Genomic DNA, 13,491 nt, shown 5'->3' with positions numbered 1-13,491 from the left:
CTTTAAATGTATGGCGTGGATGTGACCCACATCCCACATCATTGACAAGCTAAATAGCCAAATTTTTGTGAATAGTACTCCTCCTCCTCCTCCTCCTCTTCCTCTTCTTCTTCTTCTTCTTCTTCCTCCTCCTCCTCCTCCTCCTTCTCCCATATTTAGCATTCCCCTATAAGTATAAAGGGCTGACATTTCTCTTATAGACTTATGGTCACCAGATTATTAAAAAAATAACTTCTAAGAATGTTTTACCTGCCTTTACTTTATGTTGTATACTTTACTCTATGCTTTATACATTTTGCTCTTCCACTGGCTGCGCTGAGGGAGGGAGGTGCCGCCAGCATTTTATGCCTCATTGGCTGCCCAGGCAGGTGGCAGCCAATGCCCTTTCAGCCTGTGAGTCACCTCCCCCCCCCCAAGAGCAGGTCTCTCATTGGCCAACCTAAAATGCAGGAGCTGCTGGAAACTCCAGCCAGATACCCAGGAGGCCAGTGGAATTCCCCAACAGCCAGCTGGCCATGTGCATTCTGGCTGCCCAGGGATGGCAACCGAGTGCAAGGATCCACAACAACCGCCCACCCGGAGGAAGGGGCAACTGTCCATTACCTGTCTTTACTTTATGCTGTACTGGTATGCTTTTATTTCCACAAACTTCTGTCACAATTTCAACAGTGTACAAAATCCCAGGTTCTAGTCCGGAAATAGTCAGGTTGTGGCTCTGGGTCTTAAGCACTCGTATAAGCTCCTTTCCATTAAGCAACAGAAACTGGAAAGAAGTATTTAGTGGAAGATTTGTGGTCCAAGTTACTTGAAAGCTGGTACTGGTTATATTGGAAAAAATAATATTTGAAGCTGAAAAGCGCATCAAGAAGAAAAAGAGATGGCAATTAAATCTTTGAAGGAAGGAAAACAAAGAATTATCTTAAAAACATCTATTCCATTTGCCACATTTTAAATGAAAAGTTTAATGAAAAGTTTTACAGATTTTACAGTAGAAAGAATCCCCTTCCCACACCTGCCACATTTTGGAACAAATTTGATCTCCAAATAAACTATAGACTAGTGGCAATTAAAGGTGGCAGGAAAGTTGAAATAACTTTAAACTATGTTCAAAAAACAACAGTGTTTGGATATTTGGCACCTAAGGCAAAATTAATATATCTGAATTCAGTAAGAGAAAGCTACGTGAAACTTTTAATTTCAAAAAAGTAAGACTATGAGCTAGTTAACTTATATAGATATTAAACACATACTGTATTTTAGGTGCTTTTACAAATAATGAATGATAATAAAAGTGCACTTTCTTAGAATAATACTGGAATATACATGTTACCAGTCAAACTAGAATTTGACAAGGCTTCTTTTGCCCTTCTTTTGGACGCGGGTGGCGCAAGGGACGCGGGTGGCGCTGTGGGCTAAAGCCTCAACGCCTAGGGCTTGCCGATCGAAAGGTCGGCGGTTCGAATCCCCGCGGCGGGGTGCGCTCCCGCTGTTCGGTCCCAGCGCCTGCCCACCTAGCAGTTCGAAAGCACCCCCGGGTGCAAGTAGATAAATAGGTACCGCTTACCAGCGGGAAGGTAAACGGCGTTCCGTGTGCGGCTCTGGCTCGCCAGAGCAGCGATGTCACGCTGGCCACGTGACCCGGAAGTGTCCCCGGACAGCGCTGGCCCCCGGCCAATAAATGTGAGATGGGCGCACAAACCCCACAGTCTGTCAAGACTGGCCCGTTCGGGCAGGGGTACCTTTACCTTTACCTTTTGCCCTTCTGTTATGTTTATAGGATACCTCTTTGAAAGAGGGGAAGTACCCTCTGTCAGTGAGGAATTGGCCTCAATGCTTGCCAGAAGAATCTTACTAGGGAGAGGTGGAAACTGGGTTTGGAGAAAGCATGCCTCCTCTGAAGCAAAGGTTCTACCAGGGATAGGAAAGCCAGATCACATTGTAGCCAACCCTTTGCAGGGCTCATATGACCAGTGGGGCCACCTACTGGCATGCAGTACAAAATTTAAACCGCCAGGATCGGATCAATTTGGGAGCTCTGATTGGGTAATCTGAAGTGCTCTCTGAACTGTTCCTTGGCAAGCACAGCTTGTATTCAGCACCATTTAAATTTGACTCTAAATGCAAGTTGCACTGCTTTTGACTGGTGTCAGATCCAGTTGGGAACTCCTAATCAGAGCTCCTAAATGGACCCATTACTAACAGTGCAGCTTGCATTCAGCAACAAATTTAGACAGTTCTTCTGTACTTTGGACATCTACTCTGCAAAAAGGAGATGTAATTGAGTGAAACTAGGAGAAAGGTGTGTGCTGAAATCTCAAAGGAATTTAAGTGTTTGACCGGCCTGTAGCCATTCTCTTGCATTTTCTACACACACTAACCCTCAATGTCTTTTTCTACATACTAACAAGTTGATTTTAAGGAAAGTTTTAGTGTAAAGGCAGACTCACCGCCACAATCTGAGGCAGGGGCGGCAACTGTGTAGCCCCCAGACAAAGATGGTAATGTTGTGGATGGATTTTTCTCAGACCAAGTTCTGTTATCTTTCCCCATCTCTTTATCAAGGGTATGATTGAGAACATAAAATGTGGGGTGCTGGGTTACATTCAGGGCTGAAGTTGCGTTTTGCTGAGAACTTCTCTCAGTTATGAGGCCAGGTGTGCTTGTCTCTACTTCAGAGCCATTTCTCACAAAAGGATAAACTGTAATATTTGAAATGCCAGGAAACATGGACATTGAAGAGTTATGCCTTTCTTGTGTTGTTGATCTCTCTTCAACTAAGTTTTCATTTGATGAAGTTACATTGTCCAACTTTTTTGTCACCAGAGCAGGAGTTTCTGAAGTACTCAGGGTATTATTATTCCTGACATACCCAGTGGTAGTTACATCTTCCCACTTTTTTGTTACTGGAGCAGGAGTTTCTGAAGTACTCAGGGTATTATTATTCCTGACATATCCTGTGGTAGTTACATTGTTCCACTTTTTTGTTACTGGAGCAGGAGTTTCTGAAGTACTCAGGGTGTTATTACTCTTGACATACTCAGTGGTAGTTATATTGTCCCACTTTTTTGTCACCAGAGCAGGGGTTGCTGAAGTACTCTGGCTGTAATTGTTCCTCACATACCCTGAAGTGGTCATTCTCTGAGATGCTGACAGGGTTTTGTCTGATGGAAGAGTGCTTGACTCTTGGGTCCCATTTGAGGGCAATATCATTGTCTCAGTGGACTTAGACGTGAATGAAGTCACTGCCCTTACTTCAGACATTGCCAGAGGAGTGGAACCTGTCCCAGGCAGTCCTTCTGTAGCATTAGCTTCAAATGCAGGCACCATTTCTGTAACGGGATCCACAATATCTCCTGGAATACAACATTTACGCATTTGACACAAACCGAAGTGTACAATATGAGTGGTATTTCCTTGGCAAACAACTATACATGAAACTACTGTACTATTATAAATCAATTAATAATAAATATGAAACACTAGTCTCCTTTATGTCTTATTTCATGAGAAATGCCTCCATTTTACTGGACTCACCTCTGACATTGCACTTGCCCATCTCCTGACGTCCTGACGGTACAGAGGAACAAAGGCAGCTGCTGACTAACACTGAGTCAGAACAGTGATCCATATGGCTCGGTACTTGCTACACTGACTGGCAGTGGCTTCCCAGAGTCTAGACAAGGTTCTCCTCCAGGAATTGAACCTGAGACCATTGCTCGACCATTGAACTACAGCCCTTCCCCATTCACACGAGGCACCTCCTTGCATGGAGTAGCCTAAGCAAGTATGCGTGGCTCCCCCTGCAGGCCTTCCCTCCAGGTGTGAAGGTAGATCTGGGTGAGCAGTTGGAATGCTGGGGGTGGTTCCACCTGCATGGCCACGCCATGCCTTTAATTGGTCCAAACCCCTTCATGTAAACAAATGCACAAAGCGGGACAAAGTAGAATCCTTTTCAATCCATGTGAAGAAGAAAAAAGCCTCCACAGAAAAACTAGTCTGAATCTTACCTTCACAGTTTCTCCCAGGTCGGGATGGATTGGCATCTGTGGTTGTCTTGCATCTGCACATATATGAGCCCAATGTATTGATACATTCTGCATAGGTGCAACAATCATTCTCTGCCCGGGATGCACATTCATTCCAGTCTGTAATTCAAAAACCAAAATTCAATAAGCGAAGCAACTTTGGTTAGGTTAACTGGGACTAGAATGAGAAATAATGCAGTAATTTCTCCAAGGCCTGGGAGATCTACAGGCCTAATACTAGCTTCCTCTGTACTATAACTGAGAAGCTATGCAAGTTTGACATTAAATTAGATAGCCTACCTTCTACTCGAGAGCTATTCTGGTCAACAAGGAATGCAGAACTGTTGAACAGTGATGAAATCATTGGCTCAAATGCAGACAAGTCTTTTGGAAATAATGGGTCTTCTACTATGATTTTAAGTCTCACAACAATGCTACCAGCTTTAAGAGAGTCTATTTGCACTTTCAGCTTTCCCATCTGGTATAATGCAGACATATTTGAAGGAAGTGACTTTCTGATCTGAAAACAGATAAGAGAACTATTGCTAGTTTAATGTAAAACTATATACGCTGAATTTTGTTTTCCACAACACTATCATGTCTGTATTCAGAATTTGTAGAAAAACAAAGTGGTAATTTAGTAGGCTACCTGAAACTTCTATTAATTCAGATGGTTCTACACAGTTGTCATTCACTTGCTCCACAATGGCAAAAAAGATGTAGCAGTTTAGTTAGGATAGAGTATAAATTAATGCCCTATACCTATAGTATCCAGTTAAAGTGTTCCAACTCATAATGTGCCTCTTTCCCTTTATTATTTGTCACTACTTTACAAGAATGATGTTGGTGGGGAAACAACTAACCCCTTGAGAAACCATGTTGGAATTTATGCATGTTATGAAAGAGGATTTGTTGCATTGGTGAAGGAATATGGTAGCATTATCAGCTTAATACTTAAAATGGAAGTTGTTCTTGGTGCAGTTATCATCCTATATCTTTTGCTAGGACCCTCTGCTATAAAATATTGTGAATAAAATATCCCGTTTTTTGGTTTTTTAAAAAAGGAGTATATATTTTTAATATTACCTCAGTCATCAAAATGCTAGAAAATGCCTGATATTCGATACTGCTAGTGTTGAGGAGCTGATCCGTGAAGTTATAATTCAATATCCTTATTGTTAAACCAAATACTAAGGCATCTAAAAGACAAAATATTAAGTGAGTAATATGGGTGGTGGGGTGTGATATTCATTTGAGAACAGACAGATCTATCAAAACACATTTCAAAACTATATGACTATATGACAAAACTATATGAATTAGTAGTTCATACTAATTATGTGACAGTAATTAATCTAGGCAATGAAGATTAGCTATAAATCTGCACTGACTCGTTCAAGTGGGCTGAGTAGAGATGATGAAATGCAGCTGAAGGTCTGACCTGAAATATGAACACAATATCTTGGACAGTCCAGATTTATACTAGGAAAACCAAATTCTAAAATGGTTGTTACCTGTCTTTACTCTTCTACTTGAGACAATCTTTTTGCCACAGTCTTCAGCACTGATGTTCACTGTGTACATTATGCCTGCTTCCAGATTGAACACATCTAGTTTGGTATCATTGGTTTCCATTTGTTGCACGAGTTCTTTGCCTTTGTATATTTCTATATTGAACGAATGGTTCCGTGTCGAATTCACAGTCCAAGCCACTTCAAAACTGCTGCTAGTAACACTGAAGATCTTGTGGTTTCTAATAGCTGGAGCATCTGAAATAGCAATTAGGTGAGAGGTACCACAGTTGCATGTGTACTATGTAACCTTACTCAAAGAAGTAATCCCTGTTATAATCCATGAGCTTTATTCCAAGGTAAATATGCATACAATTGTAGCCCTTAAGTAATAATAGGAATACAAATTCACTGTGCATTTATATAAAATTGCCTCCTGACATTAAATGAAAATGCTAGATTGACCATTTATAATCCTAATCCTACTTTAATCATTTGTTAATTCATTCAGTTGCATTTGTGGCATGCACAATCTCAAAGACTCTGATTGGCTTACTGTAAGATAAACACACAAAATTAAAACTAAAATGTTACACACTACAGTAGTGGTTTTCAACCGGTGTGCCATGGCACCCTGGGGTGCCTTGAATGATGGTCATGGGTGCCGCGGGCAATACTGGCCTCTGTCCCTCTTTCCTTCCCTCTGATGTCCTCTCGCATCTTTGCCTCCCAAGGGCTTGCACAGCTGTTTGTTGCAGCAGCACTGGCTACAAGCTCCCCAGGCAAATGGTGCCTCTGGGGCTGGCCAGGGGGTGCTGGATGCCAGGAGCTGGTGACCTTGGAGTAAGCAAGTGAGGGAGCCCAGCCAGCCAGTCCATCAGCCCTTGCTGTTGGGAATGGACAGACAAGTCCCAGGTCCCTGTGGGGCAGTGTAAGGAGGCCCCTCTCTTTGGGGCAGGGGGGGGGCAGCTCAGAGACCAGGGCAGCAGCTGCAACTGCCAAGAGGACTCCCAAGGAGAGGGGAGAGGAGGCTAAGGGAACACTCCACAAGGGAGAGTGTTCGGAAAAGGCTGAGGGGCTGCCAGCTCTGCAGGCAAGGAGTGACATAACTGGGCTCCTGAGCCCCACAGGGGTGCCACATAAAGAATGTAGTTGGTCAAGGGAGCCGTGGACCCAAAAAGGTTGAAAACCTCTGCACTACAGAATTAAACAAAAAGAAAACATCTGCTACACACCTATTATTTTCTTTTTTCTTCCTTCATTGTTCACTTGTCTATAGTTCTTTAAGTGAGGAAAATACAGTTACCAGCAAAAATCTGAGCTATACCATTATCACTGCTATACGTGAATTCTTACCTTATTGCCTAGGTATAGAACCTTATATACATTTCTTTGAGATTTGGAGATAAAAAATGCTTCATCGACTTCAATAGAAATGTTCGAACTCAGCTGAAGTCAGCAAAGTACATAGTCAATATAAAATGTATCCCAAGTCCCTAATGATCCAGGATTGCTTCCATGCATATGAAGGACTTGTGGGACTGTTTACTTTTGGCCCCAAGGGTTGAATGGTCAGAGTAATAGCTGACCCTCCAGATTGTTAGGGGCACAGTGATGAAAAGGGAAATAGGGGGCTCAGAATTAATGGTTTTGGTTTCTGACAAAAATATTCTAGGAGCTTGTTATCTGCCCAACTTATATGTATTTTTAAATAGACAGATGCTGTAAACCACAAGAGGGTCCAGGGCTCTTTCCTCCAAAGGAAAGAGATCTTATAAAGCTAATCTTAATCTCTGGGCCACTCAGGGAATAAGAGAATGTGAAGAAATGCATTACAACATCTGGAAAAGACATCACTATAATGAGATCGAGAAACTGCATGTCATTTTTATTTTATTTTTACAAAATTAATACAAGATTGACTTGTGGCAGCATCCCTGTGTCATACAAAAGTAGTATAAAAAACACACACAAAAGTCCTTAAGCTGAACACCATTCTATTTCTCACATCCAAAGTATTTGGCTACCAATGACAGTCCTGCTATGCAGCAGGGTGAAATGATTTCCTTCAGACGAATTGGTGTATATTTGGAGCAACAAGATTTTTCTAAAGTGTCGACCCTAGTGAGGGGGAGGCAAAATCTGTGAGCCACTTCAAGCACCAAAATGTCTTGGGCCAACATGGATTGTCACAAGATGAATACATCTACATTTCTTAAGAAGTTAAAGCAATATAAAATGTTGAAGATTTATATCATATTATTTTGAGGGGGACTTCTTTAATAAATGCATTCTGAATTCTGCCATTGAAACATTATTCAGCGCTGTATTAAAAGGCAAATTCACAGGAGTTCTGTTACATAAATAGTAGTGGTATGCAGGACTGTGGAAACCACATGCCATGTCTTGACAGGAGTTAAATATTCAACAGCGTCATGTTTACTCATTCATGCAAATGTAAGTTTCTTGATTCAATTAGCTTAAAGAAGTGGCTAAATCTACAGCAGAATAAGCAATTATGCAAGCCATTAGAATTCTTCAGGCAAAAACCAACTATGTAGAAAAGACAAAATCTTCAGTACTTCATTGCTAGAGAACTCACATTTCTCAAAATGATATTTTGCTGCAAGAAACAAAGTTTTCAATACAGAAAACTTTATCAAGGAAGCTTTTGTGTACCAGTCTGAGGCCTCAAAATGGCCAAGTATATTTACAGACCAAAAGTATTGCTGCATGCTACCCCGGTCTCTGAGCAGTAAGCTTATACTCAGGGTTTGGTTTCCTTGGAATAAGCCATAGCAGAGACTGTGGCGTCTTTATGATATATGGTTTATTTACACATGTATACAACTTCAGCCTATGATGGAGGGGATCACATAATTAACACCCCAAGAAGGTGTTGTTTCTCCCATAGGTGCAGCCTTGAATTCAAGTAGACATCAGCCATGTCTCTCTCTCTGTCTTTCCAGCATTTTTGCATCCAGTTTCTAGCTCACATAACTCCTAACTCTAACTTCCCATAGTTAGAGTTGGATTCCAGCAGAAGTCAAGCATGGCTCTGACCCCAGCTTCTGCCTGCAACCAGCCTCCAGGTGTTACACACTCTGGCTTTTGTTTTTCTCACCAGACAGGTGGGGGAGGGGGGCATCCATTTGCCCCTGGACACTGAGCAACTTCTTTTGTTATACTAACCATGGTCCTTCAGACCATTAACTCTCTCTCACACACAAACTTGCCTGACCTCCATTAGATTTGAACCATTGCTGGATCTAGGACCCCAGGGATTAGAAGAGACTCAGGAATCCTACAGACTACTGTCCCAAAGTCACAACAGCATTATCTAGTTTATGAATTGGTTTCATTTATGTAATTATGTATTAATGGTATCATTTTACGTAAACTGCCTGGCAAATTACTACTGAACGGTGGTATGTACAATAAATGAATTGTTTGCTTTGCTGGAACTAAGGTGAATTCAGACAGCTAGTTTTCTACCCTAGGGTGACTTCTATTTACCTCACAGTGGAGATCTACACATATCCCAATGTCACATTTTTTTTCTCATGTGGTCAGTTTGTTCACTGATACTTTGTACATGCCTCAGAAGCAAGACCTTAAGGTCAGCCCTGATGAGACTGCGACAAGCCCTGCACCTTCTAGGTCCCTGGTGTAACCATTCAGAGTACAGACTCAAGGACTTGCTATGGAAATAAGGGGGGCACTTATTGGAAATCAATTTTGTCACCTCTTCTCCCCAAGACAGTGAGCCCAGCCACCTTTTATTCACAGTCGCATAAGCATTACACTACAGCATGGCCATAAACTTGTACATTCAACCGCTGAAATATACACCCAGTATATAGCGATGGAGATTTATGTTACTGCTTTATGAATGAACACTGTGTTTTATAAATGGACTCTGTATTTTGTGAATTACCTAAGAGCCACCAATAGGGAGCTCTAGAATCTGACACCTAACCAATTGGGTACTACCAAACAGTGACCTCTATTGCTGAAAGCAGGTAACCAGCAGGGAATGCTTTAGCTCAGCCTTTGTACTGTTGACTGAACACCCCCTGCTGTGCAGATAATGGAGAAAGCTCATAAATTTTATCCCTTCAGGCATCCTGGCCAACTCTATTAGCCTGGTGTAAACCCTGGTGCACCAGAAGCCCAGAATAGGAGCAAATAAAATCTGCTCATACGTCAGCAACTGATAAGACTTGTCAGCCAGTTCTTCCAAAGCCTTCCTAAATTATAAAGCTCCAAAATACAGGCCAAAAGAGAGCAGATCTGGAAAGAGTGAAGCATAGAATGGGCACCAGCAGTGAAAAGGCCCTGTTCCATGTAGCTCCTGCCCTGTCATTTGATAGAGTGCCCACTTACCCTCCTTCTTCACATGGAATGCTCTCTATTGGAGTCTCCAGGTCCAGTACAAAGACCATAAGAGGGGAGAGCAGGGACCTTGAAGTTGCCAACAGCTTTTAATCAAGCAAGCAAGGACACAGGTCACCTTTGTCACAGTCAGGACACCTATGTCCTGGCCAGGCCTGCACCCAATCTTGTTTTTGTACAATCTTGTTTGTCCTCAGTAACCAAAATTATATTATCAACATATACAAGCAGAAAAGCTGTTTTCCTTCATTTGCAAGGCATTGTACAAAACAAAGTGGCACTAATAAAGAAAAGTTCCAGGGTGGCAACAGATGGTGGTATCATAGCAGATACAGCTGTTGTTAGTAACTCAGAGAAGGTTTGGGAACCTTCAAGAGATCCAAAGTTTAACCTCAGAGGATGTTGAGCCATGGTTAAATGCCATGAAGTCTTAACTGGATTCCTTAGAGAGGAACAAGACATGGCCTGCCCAGGCCACAAAAGGTTTACAAAGTTCAGTTATTGCAAAAGTTTTTCAGTGTTAACTTTATGCATTTTTTAAAATCACCATGGTATTTAACAATAATATGTCCTTTAGAGGAGAAATTGTGAATTGTATAATTTTAAATACCCATCATCATCCTTAACTTCACTCAATTTTGTTTATAACACTCTTCCATTTTGTTCTAGTTGTGAGGGTGGATTATGGGGAGGGGCCTCAAAAGTGGAGTAGCCTAGGACCTCTCTTCATCTAAATCCGGCCCTGTTCACAGCCTATTTCTGTATACAGTGGTACCTCAGGTTACATACACTTCAGGTTACAGACTCCGCTAACCCAGAAATAGTGCTTCAGGTTAAGAAGTTTGCTTCAGGATGAGAACAGAAATTGTACTCCGGTGGCGCGGTGGCAGCAGGCCCCATTAGCTAAAGTGGTGCTTCAGGTTAAGAACAGTTTCAGATTAAGTACGGGCCTCTGGAACGAATTAAGTACTTAATCCGAGGTACCACTGTACTTACATTCTGCTGTTAAGTATGGGACTTTAAATTCTGTTCAGCCCACCTGGTGGGATAAATTGCAATAAATATAACCTCTCCTACCTATTAAAACACATTCTACAGTTTGCACATTCAGCTGTATTGAGCCGTCATGTGATGAGAAAACAAGTAATGCACATGCACATTCAATTAGTTTTCTTCACAGTGAAAAAGGAATTAAATGAGTCTGTGAAAAAAGAAATCTGTAATGGAATGGATGGCTGATTTCTTCATACAAGCCACCAGATGTCACTGTAGATATCAGAACTCAGGCAGACTTCAGGAGAGAAATAAAATATCCTTCTATGTTCATTTTGGACTTATTTTTTTTTGTGTGTGGTGCTCTACTCCATACTGCCTCTGAGAAAAAATGAGCCAAAAGGCGGCCATGCACTATTTCCCTTAGACAAAGTGGATGCAAAATTTAATAGTTTTAAAAAGAAAATGTAACTTACAGCATTTTGAATCCTCTGGTCTGCTGAGTTCTTGTGATGCAGATGTTGAATTTGTAGCTGAAACAGAAGAATTTCTTATTTTAAATAGAACATTGAGTGAATCTGGACCAGAGTCTGTGGCATCTAAATGAATAATAAAGCAGACAGAATTACAAAGCAATTCCCAGAGCTCCCCTCTTCAGAAGTGCTCACTTTAACTATTCATTGAACAAATGGAACCCGCAACAAAAATTGTGGCGTTTTTCTTTTCATCCATGCCCTCTCCTGTGTGTTGTTGGTAGTTTTGGCTATGTAATTATGAGCAAGGGAAGGCTCAAATTGGTATCTGCATTCATCAGGAGTAGCCAATGTGGTGGTGTTAACTAAGGCACACATCATCCCTGATCACTGTCTCTGCTGGCAATAATGTGTGCTTTTGCATTTGTCCATTTACACCTGCCTTTGTTTAACATTTACCTATTTTCAGTTTAACATTTGGCCTATAGATGGGAAGTTATAATGCTGTTCATTTTTACTTCAAAGAATGTTCAGATGCAGTGGGCAGCTATGTAACATATGTATTTAGCTTGACTTGGTTTAATCTTGTCTTTATGTACCCTTCCATAAGCTCATGTACTCAGGACAGTCCCTGATTAAATGCCCCAATCTTTGAAAGCAAGGCTGATGAATACAAAGAGCAGGACCTTTTCAGTGGTAGCTCTGCCTTGTTATATTTGTTTCTTAAGGCTGATGCAGACTTTAGATTTTTTTTATTTAAAAAAACCATCCACAACCACCACTATATTGTGAGAAGTGGAAGCACAAAGAAGACTGTAGCAGCAGATTTTGTGTTTAGAAAACACAGTATCTTGCATTTTTAATAATAATGGAATCAGCCCCTGCATTCTTCTATATGCCTTCATTTCAGATGTTGTACAGCTTATACCCACAAGGCCTACAAGGCTGCTTTCCCCACCCCCTTATGTGCGATATTTTGGGTTGGGTTGGTGAAGTCATAGCTACAAGCTCATGTGCTTGCCACACAATTTGATTTCAAAGTGCCTGGGCAAAGGAAGAGGGGTTTACAGAGACAAACTGATCGGTGGTGCCTGCAAACCCCTGTTCCTTTGTCTACGTAGCTTAAATTCAAACCATTGTGAGCAAAGGAAAATGTGTCACCTGGCTTCCTAATTTCAGGTGATTGATAGCTGGGAAAGTGTGGTTAGTTATATCAGTTATATTAGCCAGCCTCAGTACCATCTTCTGTGGTTCTGAGTGAGGCTTTTCTTTCACAACAATTTTTTTAAAAAGCATTTCCCCATCCCGCCACAGGCTTTTGGTGCAATAAAATGGTCTGCTTGTTTAATGTTCTTTTTATTCTATGCCACTCATTTTAATTTTATAGCCTATGTGGCTTTTAATTGGTTTTAAATGGATTTTATTGTAAAACTTCTCAAGGACTTGCTATAGCCAGAAGGGAAAAATACAAATTGAAAAACAAAGCACATTTTATTTGACCAAAATTTCCTACTTTGGTAGATTGCTTAAAATGTGTATCCATTTGTATTCATTCTCAGAAGTATCCTTATGAGAACTCCTGGGTTAATACAAATTTCTTGTCTGCAGCAGACATTGAATTCTGCTTAAGAACATTTATTTCCTTTTGCTGAAATTAAATGTAAAAGAGAGGCTTTACAAACTTCTTGGTTTTGACACACACACAAAAAACAACAACCCCACAGATAAAATAACATGCTAGGCCAGATCCCAAAATAGCTATTTAAATGTGAGCTAACTTTGAGACTACTTAGCAGTTGATATAAATCCTTGAGCAGAATCTTGAGAATATTTTGTGCAGCTGGAAGACAAAACAAAAAGGGCTTCTGGAAAGTCTCACAGTGTGAAAGAGTGGTTTGTCAATGTCACCCACACATTGCAAATTATACATGGGATCCACACAATTTCCTCTTTGGCCTAAGGATCCCAGTTTCTCATGTTTACAAAGTACCTTACAGAGGGTCCTATTTCTCATTTGTAAGTTAAGTTCATAAAGCTTACGTAACTCTTTCCTCAAAACTATGCAAATAGCAGATATATTTAAAATGTTACAAC

General features: G+C 41.1%; 1 protein-coding gene across 6 annotated transcripts in view; it reads right to left on the bottom strand.

Annotated features, from left to right (window-relative positions):
* The window catches only part of UMODL1 (uromodulin like 1), a 44,387-nt gene that overhangs the window by 14,500 nt on the left and 16,396 nt on the right, over positions 1–13,491 (bottom strand). For 5 of the 6 annotated variants that reach the window (XM_082221316.1, XM_082221315.1, XM_082221314.1 and 2 more), the window contains 7 exons: positions 11,401–11,523; positions 5,540–5,794; positions 5,112–5,224; positions 4,326–4,545; positions 4,008–4,145; positions 2,448–3,353; positions 604–849 (listed from right to left, as the gene is read on the bottom strand). In XM_082221316.1, the coding sequence (XP_082077442.1) occupies positions 604–849; positions 2,448–3,353; positions 4,008–4,145; positions 4,326–4,545; positions 5,112–5,224; positions 5,540–5,794; positions 11,401–11,523 (2,001 nt within the window). The remainder of the gene's footprint in view (positions 1–603; positions 850–2,447; positions 3,354–4,007; positions 4,146–4,325; positions 4,546–5,111; positions 5,225–5,539; positions 5,795–11,400; positions 11,524–13,491) is intronic. The other variant, XM_082221313.1, reaches the window with a different exon arrangement.

This window comes from Podarcis vaucheri (assembly GCF_965113315.1).
Source record: "Podarcis vaucheri genome assembly, chromosome: 4".
NCBI classification, from domain to species: Eukaryota; Metazoa; Chordata; class Lepidosauria; order Squamata; family Lacertidae; genus Podarcis; species Podarcis vaucheri.
This window is presented reverse-complemented; position numbering and strand designations above follow the sequence as displayed.